Source organism: Etheostoma cragini, chromosome 20 (assembly GCF_013103735.1).
Source record: "Etheostoma cragini isolate CJK2018 chromosome 20, CSU_Ecrag_1.0, whole genome shotgun sequence".
Taxonomy (NCBI): Eukaryota; Metazoa; Chordata; class Actinopteri; order Perciformes; family Percidae; genus Etheostoma; species Etheostoma cragini.
In genome coordinates, this window is record NC_048426.1 from 13842660 (window position 1) to 13854250 (window position 11591).

Here is an 11591-nt window from a genome sequence, read left to right on the forward strand (position 1 = left end):
AAAAAAGCCCCCCACCCCTCCTCATTTATTTCCCTTCACTTGTTTCCTCTCTCTCCATACAGATTTAGCGTCTGTGTTGTTCAAGCTGAAAGGCCTTTGTCTGTTTCAGAAGTTACTGTAGCCTAATTAATTGCAAATTAGAGGAAACCAGGTGTCTGTCCCATCAATTGGAAAAGCTCAACTTTAACTTCTAGTTTAGTCTGCTTTGCTCACTTTGCTCTCATCCTATTCCTCACCACTTTAGGACTTCACTGGCAAATTTACGCACATTTAAAGTCTATGTAGTCCAGTAGCAATGTTCAATGTTTAGTAATATGCTGGTCACGTAGAAAACCTAGATTTTACTGACAGTATTTTGAACCTGGAAGAGAATATTGTAATTCCAGGAATCAGTTTGGAAGGATGGTGCCGACAACAAAACAAAGAATAGTTTATAGCCTTCCACAGAAATAGAGTTTCACATAGTATTTTTCTGATTTTTTGAAATGGGAACATTTAATTGAAGCAGGGAAACGGCTTCATTTAAATCAGCACTAGCCTACACACAAGCCTGTAGTCAATTAAAATGACAAAACTTGATAAAACTAATTTAAACCATTTTGTCCAAACAGATGTGTACTTTTAAGATTATAGCCTACTTTGTGTGAGCATTAATGCTACACAAATACAGCAATCTTTTTATAACAATTTAGCCATAATAAATCTGTCACTTTATGTGAATTTATGGGATGTTTTTGCACCATGCACGGCCTGTTTACTCAATGAAACCCTGTCTTGGGAAAATGGACACTTGCAAAGATTTAAGAAGCTTGTCTGTCCTCCACGGGCAGAATAAAAGCCCATTTTCCACAATCTGCTGTGTTTTGATCTCCATGATCTCTCTCGCAGATCATCCGGGTTAGTGAGCCGGCCTCTCTGTGACCTCTCGCTGTCACCCTGCATTACACGACGCGAAGCATGTGGGCCAATTAGGCCTCGCTCTAAAACGTGTCAGGGATAGAGGACCGTGGTGTTATAATATCACGAAAGGTTTCTCTTCATGAATACAACGAAGAGGATTGTAGCCTATATACGAATATTAGGCTACTACTTTACAATTCTATTGATCACTTTGTTTTTTTTCCCCTTACACACTAACAAAAAAAAGACTAAACGTTATACTCTCTTGATCAACAATTATTTTATTAAGTTATCTTTAACTTCTTTTACTGAAACACATTTTCACTAAAGCGCGCATGCTCAACAGGTTCACCTGTGTACAAGTATTAAAAACACAAAGCAAATGAATATGAAATCCGAAGAGACAGAGCAGATCGTTTTAAATAGGCAAATAAACATTATTTATAAAACTTTGAAAGTAAAGTAAAAATATCACAGTTCTTTTTCAACATGAAATACCCACAGAGAACAGCAGGTTAGGCGCTCGGATGCCTTCATCCCTTTTTTTTGTAATTTTTTCTTCATTTTTTTTTACTTTTCATCTCGGGGCGTTGGTTTGTTAGTCCGTCAAATATGTTTCGTCCGTGGGCTATGAAGTTCAGTTATCCACACGTGGGTAAAACGCAAACAAAAAAAGTGTAGGTCTATAAGGAAAAGGACGGGCAGTCCGCCGCAGATCCCAGATCCCCTCGTGTTTTGGCACCCGTCAAATAGGCTATCAGTTTGTGTGTGTGTGTGTGTGTGTGTGTTCGTTTTTTTATTTTAATTTTTTTATCTCAACGCAGGCACTATGACTTGTTTTATTGGATTGTCTTTTACTCGTATCCCCCTTTAATTCATCAACACAGTTGATCTGCCCGTCAGATGTCACATTCACTGTCGCTGGAGGTGATGGAGATGGCCGAGGCGGCTGCTTTGCTGGACAGACTGGCCTCCGGACTGGACGAGTTCCCCAGGCGGTCCACGGTGCCGTCCTCGTCCGCCAGTGAGCGAACCGAACCGCCGGACAGAACCTGCTGCTGGAGCCTGGGCAGAAGACACGGAGAGACGGGGACAACAATATTTTAACATGTAGCCTACTGTGCAGAGTTCATTCTTCACAGTGTAATCACAGTGTATTTTTTTTTTTCTTCTTCCGAGGATCTTCTTTAACTGAAGGTTATGCATTTTACTGCTGTGTATTTTTAGTGTTAAAAATCTTTTTCACTTTCACTGTAGACTATAAAACAGACAATATGAAATGTAATTAGTCCCCGTAAAACTGGCTTTTTTTTTTTGAAATAGTACCACTCACTATTTTCACTCACAATGATGCTCTGTTTTAGCTGTATCAAACATGACCAATTCAACAGTGTGACCTCGACCCACAATGAAGGCCTTTCAACAGACTGGCTACGACTGTAATTGGAAATTACATCACATTTTCTATAAAACTACATTTAAGATATTAGATAATTATTACTGGGCGTATATAATAGATGGCCATTGACTGGGGTGCTCTAACAATCAAATAGACCTAAGCATAAATAACATGTGGATGTAAGCTAACTCTTCATGTTAACCTAAATGTTGTTCTACAGTATTGTGTTAAATCTTAAACCAAGCTCTTATCCCAATAACCTGAAATTATAGGAAATAGTAACTTTTTTTTTATTTAGCCTACACTACAGCTGGCTCGTAATTTTCTGCATTTAAACCCCTTTAAAATATGTCTTATATATACTACAAGCAGCATTTATTAAACCAAAAAAAAACTCGATTTTTAGGATTACAGGACGATTCTAAATCTAATATCAAGCAGCGTGGGTTACGGCCGGTTTTGCTACAGACTATTAAACTGAAATATCATGCTATTAAATCACATGATGCAACATCGAGTCAGAATCATTACATATTTTTTTTTCCTTTACTAGGCCTACTATGGCAAATACGTGTTTTTCTGTTCCATCTTTATGATCAGAAACCATCCAGCAGATGCACGTAGCTCACCTGTTCTTCGCAGCCGCTGCTCTGTCTCTTTGTCTCCGATTTTTGAACCAGTTTCCTACTTGTGTGGGTGTAAGTCCTGTAGCCTGTGCAAGCTCCCTCTTTTTACTGGGATTCGGGTAGGGATCCTGCAAATACCATTCTCTTAACAAGTGCCGGGTTCTCTCCTTGAAGCAGTGGGTTTTCTGCTCTCCATCCCATATGGTTCTGGGTAGGGGGAACTTCTTCCGTACCCTGTATTTGTCCACCGGCCCCAGCGGGCGTCCCCGCAGTTTCTCAGCTTCCTGATAGTGCGCTTCGAGCCACAGAGCCTGCAGCTTTGTGTGCGACTCTTTAGTGAACTTGTGGTTCTCCAGGATGTGGTATAGTTCACGGAAATTGCCGGTGTGGAAGGCGACGACAGCCCGGGCCCTCAACACCGACTCGTTCTTGTTGAGGACCTCGCAGGCCGCTGGCGCGACGGGCAGCGACCAGAGGAAGCGGCCGAGACGCTCGACATCCCCGCTCTCCTCCAGAGTCTCGCAGACCCCGGCGACCTGCTGGGGGCTGAAATTCAAGATGGGCAGTTGAAACATGGAGGCTTATCCTGTGTTTCCCTCTCCCCCTCCTTTCTCCTCTCTCTCCTCCGCGTCGTGTCCTCCTGCTTTCCGTGCGCGAGGCAGTCCAAGACCCCTAGAAAAACAAGGCAATCCCAAAGTTACCGAACCAATCGCCTGACCAGCCGTGAAAAACGCAAACACCAAACGCCGCGGAGGAGGAAAGATGCTGCGTGGGGGCCGGCTACCGCATCCTCGGGCTTGGCAAACTTGGCAGGCAACGGGCTGAAGGTGCGAGGAAATTAAAGCCGGAGCCGCGGTGTAGTAGCCTATTTTTCAAGGTAGGCTGGATTGAAACTAGGAAAGAATTAAAGCCGAAGCCGAGATGTATTTTTTAAGGGGGGAGAAAAAGACAGACAAGCCCCCTCTGATGATTTCCTATTGGACTTGGCAGATTGGCTGCCTGGTTGCCATGGGTGCACGTCAATCACTGTCAAGTTCGGCCAATCAGGCGGAAAGGAGAGCTCAGCACCTCCCTTTTTAAAAATAATGTAAACATTTTGACCTTTTTGCTTCGCGTCTTCAAACGTTTAGCTGCCCTGCCGTGCTTTGCAAACACCCTGCGCCTTTGTGTTGAAGAAAGACTCTTCAGTCTATAGTCAAGTGCCAAAGCAGGCAAACACGCTCAGCTCAGTCTCCCTTTAGGGCTCTTGAAACGGACTTTACACAGCAATGAGACACATCCCGCTGACTATATGTCTGCCCTGCCCCAAAACTCAGTAGGCCTAGCCTATTATGTTAAATGTTAGACAATATGATGTACACAGTAGCCTACACAGAATTACACTGTGTTAAGTAGGTATATGTCCTCTTAAATTGTGGCTTTTAGTGACATCATATAGGCATAGGCATATTTTAATCTACTTAGCCTAGGCTATAGGCAACACTCCTATAATATTGCTATCAAAGGCACGTGGCAAAAGGTTTTCAGTTTCAATGCAGCTTGTCTTTATATTAAAATAAGATTAGGCTACAGTTCGTTATGTTGAATACTCAGATATAGCCTGAAGGATTACCGATATTGGCCAATATATAGAACTCATTAAAAAAGGGTCAATATAGGCTTTAATTCAACAGAAACTCAGTTTCCCAATCTGAATCAAAGTTACTCGAGGCTTCCTGCATTTTTCCACCTCACAAAAGTGCTAATTTATTAACCATAAAAAATGCTGTATTGGAGTCTCAGTTATGATGATGCAGGCTCTAATGCGGGGTATAAATAGCCTAAATGCTCTTTTTGAAAACATAGGCTAATTTATTGCTGTAAAATTCGCATATTTGTGGTGTGTGATGGTGATTCCAGCAGACTGAAGCTCATATCTTGTATCTGCCTTTATTTACAGTAGCCCATGCTTGTCAGTGCCGACAGCATCGGCTGCTTCTGTGGTAGCTGTAAAACACAGCAGGGAATAAACGTGATATTTGTGTATATAGGATTATCATGGCCCTGTCAGCCTGCTCGGCTTTAGTAGGCTATCAGACACACTCCGTTTTGTGCACAGGCTGATTTAGTAAATAAGAGGACGGATAGATAGCGCAGATGGTTTGAAGTGTCGGGTCAGATTATTTCATGGCTGGATACAGTAAAGTTCATTCTGACGGAAAAGCCATATTATTTTCACAGATCCCCCCCCCTCCCTGCGCGCGCGCGCACACACACACACACACTCACACTCACTCGTTCTCATCCCTCTGTCTCTCTCCCATGCACGCGCACGCACGCACACACTCAAGATGAATCCCCTTCGGGCTCTTTTTGCATGAATTATAGACGCAAGGTTATGAAATGCCTTCTGCACAGGAAGCTTTTCTCTTGCGAGAGACCGCATCATCATTACACATTAAAAAAAAAATCTTAATAATTAAAAATGTGCATATTATCTCTTCATGTTGATGTCTGTCAGAAATAGGTCTACTTTGGGCCGCATCATCGTTATGAAATTAGCAATTTAAAGCAGATAGAGCGGCTACTATGAGCATATAAAGACAATTCTGTCATTCATTCAACCATATTATTACACCAACCGGTAAATATTGGTACATAAAGGATTGGACTTCCATCAGATGCAGCAGTAGAAGTAAATTCCGAGAGCGACTGACAAGGTGCTGGCCTGAAATATTTAGCGGCTGGTAAATATTTTATCCCTGCAGGCTGCCCGTCCCAACCGAAATTTACAAGGACTGCAATACTTTTTTCTAGGAAGCGCGCATCATAAAATATAGGCAAGTTTTGGATCTCTTAAACGGAGGGCTAGAAATAACAATTGTAGAATATGCTCTGTAAGCAACACGTCTAGCTCATATGCACTGTTAAAACATTTATAGAATGAAAAAAAAGACACGACTTTTTCTCATTGTCAATTTGTGCTTCAGTATCGCAGGGAAAACCCCGCATATAGGCCCTTTTTATTCGCATATTATTGTTATTTCTTAATCGCTCGCGTGTCTTTCTCCAATTTCTGTAATGCCAGTTTCATGTCACCTTCCATATGCAATTATAAATATGATATGCCATTTTATAGCCTACGTAGACTAAGCCGAAGAAGTATCCCATCGCGTCTAGGCCTATGTCACTGTGTCAGGAGAGAGTAGCCTAGGCCTCCTGACACCAATATCTCCGCACATTCAGCACCGCAACACAGTGGATTTCATTCAAACACATCTATTTCCCCCCCTCTTTTGTCTATTTGTTTCATGGTTCCCACTGGCATCTCTGCTACCAGTCTTCTTTCAGAAAACACAGATTTGATGTGGTTGTAGGTTTCTATACCTGACGTTTTGTTTTTTTAAATGGCTACCGGCTGGTTTTTAGTTTTTAATGAAGTTTACCCTCATTTACATATAGTTTTAACCACATCTAAATCTATAGTAGCCTACTAAAATCCCTGGAGGCTGAGTGTGGAAATTAGGTGAACAATATTCAAAACCAGTGAGGAATCCCAGGAACACCTGAATCCAAGCCACTACGACTCAAACTGGGACCTGAAAATGACTTCACTATAGTCAAAAACAACCAAACTATTTGTTTCAGGGATATTGCACTGGATTGCATTTATGTCTAGAATGTCAGGTCTTCCTGTTTTTTTTGTCAACCCACTGCACCGTTAGATTGGAGGACTATAAGGTTTCTTCAGCAAAAACTAACAACAAGATGTCTTTAAAGTGTTTAGAAAAATGGAAATCTTCAGTTTCATTATTACCGGCAAACTTCTTTGTCTTCTCTGTTGTTAAACACCTATACAATTAAATGAACCTTTAGTGAGGAAGAATGAAGGATACGTATGTAATATAAATCAGCTTTTAAATTCCATAATCAGGATTAACATTATAGGCTACTTCAAAATTATTAATTACGCTAGCCTTCGAATTAGAGTAAAATAACATCAGATCCCTGTTTATCATGATGTACATGTAGGTAAATCTACTTAAGTAACTGTTATACTATGAGGAATTTAGAAGCCTCTGCATTCTGTGTGCTGCTGTGGCTGTTAAGCCAAATGATACAGATCCTTTACCGCATTTAACAGCTTGAGATGATGATTGCCAAAGAGAAAAAAACTCGATAACGTTTCTTTCTAAAGCTCAGTGTCAAACTGCAACATAAAGAAGACTACAAAGTGAAGAGAGGATTGGTAAGGCACAGAGGTGTGGTGAACGCCGCATCAGACCACGGCTTCCTTTCAATTTGTGATAAGAGACAAGTTCATTTACTTTGTGTCATCATTAGCATGTAGCTGGGCCGTAGCATGCCCTGGTTAGAGGGAGGGAAGGAGTGGGGAATAGTTACATGTTAACAGGCTGGAAATGACCCAGATTCCCTATGATCACTGGAGCAGAGTAGACGCTACAAAAGCCTGTCATCAACAGCCGCCTTGCCACCATCATATACAAACCTACAGTACCTTTCTCTCCCCATCACTACTCCTCTTCATAAACATGCACACAGGTACACCATGAAGTGCTCACTGTAAATATCACTGGTAAATGCCAATCTGAATTTGAAACCAATATAATCTTAGTGTTGCTGACATGCTCTGTTATTGGAGTAGGTTAAATATCCTCTGAATTGTCTGTGTAAGCACGGAGCCTGTTTAAAGCACTTACAGTAAACAGCATCAAGACAAGGCGAGCAGTGATGTCAAACAGTGCCACACACCGGTAATGTATGCTGTTAGTTGTCTGGAGTGGGAAGGCACTTCTGCTTAGCAAAGATGGAGGATGCTAACATTACCGTGTATGCCCACTGCCTGCTTGACTTCGGTGTTTTGTTGACTTTGGTGAACGACAGAACGTTTGAACTTGTCAACTGTCCCAGTACAACATTAACTTTGCCAAGGACGTATTTAAAGGCCAGGCTTATGCAGTGGGACTTAAAGAGAAGTCTCATATGTTGCCTCGTGGCTACACAGTGACAGGAGGGTTACAATAGAGCTCTGAGAGTTGTGTTTTCAGACCCATTTGTCCTCCGGGCAGCACTAGCTCTCAACACTGTGTTTAATCTGTGGATTTATGGTAACAGAGAAGACTTCTTATCCACTGACCCATTGGCCCCCAGTGTACGTAATCCAGTGCCTTTCAGTTACACAGTCCTGCTGACACGGATAGAGAAGAGCCAATAGACTGCAGCAGTCAGTGTGGGGGCGCACGCAGCCCTGCCCTGACACATATACTCCTCCCCCAAGCTTTTGTTTTACAGGGCATATACTACACAGCACAGACCACTGCTATCATAATCAGTGCATGTGATATTTGACCTTATATCCATAAAGCCAATTCACCCTAGGATGGTGAATATGCAATACCATAATGCCCATTTCAAAACTAGGATTGACAGCCGCACTGAAACATTCATACTGGAGTGTCTATTCCCAACGCTGTAGTGTGAAAATCTGCAGTGCTCCTGCAAACGACAGGTTTTACCAACTATCCGTGGCATGTAAAGGTATCTTCATTAAATCCCATGCTATTGGCACGCGGCATAAAAGTGAGATCCTATATTGAAGGTTCCTCTAAATATCCATTTTTACCATTTCCCAGCAAGTCTCAAATGTAAGTGAGTGAATGCCGTTGGGCTGTTGCAAATGAACAATACAGTGAGAGTGAACCTCAAATCCTTGGAAGAAAGCCATTAGGAATACCTTGAAACCCACAGTTTCTTTTTTCCTAGTATGTTATAGAGGGTATGCAATTATTACATCTATTCGATTCTTGAATGCAGTCAATTTCTGGACTAAATGAAAATAGGGAGAGTGCAGGTTGCACACGGCCAGGTAATATATATATTACCTGTGCTTGTGAGTGTTTGTGTAAGAAGCATAGAGCAGAAAGCATGCATCACCTATGTATGGCACTTGCGCAACAAAGTGATTGTGTGTGCCAGGCAGCATTTTGCTGTTAAGAGCTAAAATGCCCAACCTGGTAATTAAGAGTAAATCCTCTGTGTTCAGGCACAGTCATATACAACATGCCTGAAATTGAACACAGGAGTAAGTGGTTTTCCACATACAGTACATACATGAAATTGGCATCCACCAGCGTGCTTCTCTTTTCAGCCACATCGAACCACATCTGTCGACTGCAATGGTAAATGGATTATAAGTGTCAAAATCTGTGTTTTGTGATAAAAATAAAACAATTTTCATTGAATGTATTGACACAGCTCCAGACAAACTGTCAAAACAGGTGGGTAATTGAATGCTTGGTTTTTAGACCTTCCTCTGCAACCACCCACACACTATCGCAGTGTATTTCCCTATCTCATTCACTAACAAACACACTTGACAATAAAGTCGGCCTGCAATACAGAACATCTTAAAGGTCCTAATCTTTACAACTATTATGATAGAGTGCAATGAACACAGAGTTTGTGACTCATAACTGTAAGCATAATGGGAGGCTTTTAAAGAACAAGCCCTTTATGAATAGTTTTCCAATTATTCTGTCTGTGTGACAACAGCAAACCTGTTTTTTTGTTTCCTAGAGTCTTGAGTCTGTTAAGAAAGCTTCCTCAATGTCTCTTTTTCTCTCTATTCTTCACTGGTGGGGAGAGTGGTCACCCGCAGAGTATTTAAGGCTGCAGAAAAGCACCCTCTCAAAAGAAAAAAATAACATGATATTCCATGTCACAGGATCTTGACGACACCCAAAGGTGACAGGAGTCAAAACTCATCATGGTCAGAAGTTCCTCTGGCACCAGGGAGCTACATGATGCGTGAGTCAGGGCAAAGGTCACAACGCCGCGGCCATGCTGCCTGGGCCTCACCTCCAATTCACATTGTCTACGAGCCTCTGTTCTTCCTAGTCACCACACACACACACATAGAGGACTGTCAATAAATGTCTCTTCTAGCAATAGAATTTGCTCTTTTGTCTGCACTATCGCAGCTTTTCCAGCAGTGACCTTTCCACAGTCTCTTTAGGATGTGTGCGATGTGTTTAATGTGAACAGAAAACTAAGCTTAAATGTAAAACAGCTACAAATAAGCTATTTCTTTATTGTATATAAATAGCGAGCTAGATTCATTTCATGTATTTCCCAATACCTACCCACACATCTTCAGGCAAATTGAAAAAAAAAGGAAAATAAAAAAAACAGAAGCCTGAATTGTGTGTATTTGCTCGGAGGAATGATTCATACTAAGCTCCTCATTGCATCGCAGTAACTCCACCCTGAGCTCAGAATTATGATACACTCATCATCACTGCACTATACTAGAATAGGGTGACTGTATTTTGATTTCCAAAAAAAGAGGACACTCGGTCGGCCTTGAAACACAAATTCAGACATTCTTCTCGGAGGTTAATGAAAATGCTTTATAATGCCTCAATGGTATAAAAATAACTTATGTAATAAAATAAAATATGTAACAACCTGTGATGAAATAATAGCTCTTTTCAAATAAATAAATATGAAATTTATGAATATGAATATTCTAAATATGACTTATTCTGTGAAACCTTTTCAGTCTAATAAAATTAGTTTTTTGGTGTCCATTTGAGCTTTGAGATCTCCAGCTCCTTAATAAGACACTGACACATATGTGCTAGCTTTGCACACGGTGCACTCCGCCTCCCACTTGTCCTGAGCGGGAAGGTACATGGAACGTTTTTTTTGCAGTTCAACTGTGAAGCTGCACTTACGCTTCGGCATTTCGTGTGCAATGTTGCTCCGCTGTCTGATCTGCTCTGCTGTCTGATCTGCTCCCTGTATGCGTGCGTCGCAGAGCCGCCCACAAGGGAGCCTCTCGAGAATTTTGTCACACAACAAAGTACCGTAGTATTGTGTGCAAAGCGCAAGTCAATTTAAGTACATGCTTATAATGGTCTCGTGAAAAACAGTGAAAACCGGACATATTCATGAATTAATAAACATCCCCCGGTCGCCCTGGACAGTATGTAAAAAGAGGACATTTGGTCAACCTATACTAGAATAATAATTTTAAAAAATGAGCAGTAATCTGTGAGCTATGGCGATGCTCGCTCTGGGAAGAGCCTCTGCGTACAATGCAACAAAATTACAAGCCGTCGTGTCTATTGAAACTATACAACTGTTTCCATTGGCTAAGGTTGCTTACTTTTAGTCAAGGAGTTTATGCATTTTTAGCCATTGAATGCAGTTTAAAATAAAATCTATAATACCAATTATCGTTATCTGTGAACACATTGTTCTATTTAAAGCATCTTATTTTAAAATCTGCCTAAAAAACTGCTTACAGATTTGGTTGAAATTGTATATTCAACAAAGTAAAGTAAGTATTATGTCAAATACATCCATTGGCCGCCAGCCAGTTTCCATGATGGGCAGCAGCCAGTGATATCCTGGATTTCAGGACTATAATGTCCGTCAGCTGTGCTTTATTGACGGCTTATGTCAAATGCCATTCTGACAGAGCTCATTAGGATGAAGGGAGTCATCTAGGTAGAGGCAGGAGAAGGCAGAGCTGGCGAGCTGCCTGATAACTGTGTGCACAATGCTCACCACTGTACCTAGAGGGTGATGCCTCTGACAGGAGTTAGCTGACAGGGCCGTGTGTGTGGGGTGTGTGTGTGTGTGTGTGTGTGTGTGGGGGG

The 11591-nt window shown here is 41.6% G+C and overlaps 1 protein-coding gene across 1 annotated transcript in view; it reads right to left on the bottom strand.

Moving 5' to 3' along the window:
- Positions 1-1705: 1705 nt before the first annotated feature.
- The window catches only part of six6a (SIX homeobox 6a), a 16991-nt gene continuing 7105 nt past the window's right edge, over positions 1706-11591 (bottom strand). The window contains exons 2-3 of the mRNA XM_034858863.1: positions 2929-3597; positions 1706-1965 (exon numbers count right to left, since the gene is read on the bottom strand). Of these exons, the coding sequence (XP_034714754.1) occupies positions 1800-1965; positions 2929-3500 (738 nt within the window). The 5' untranslated portion in view covers positions 3501-3597 and the 3' untranslated portion in view covers positions 1706-1799. The remainder of the gene's footprint in view (positions 1966-2928; positions 3598-11591) is intronic.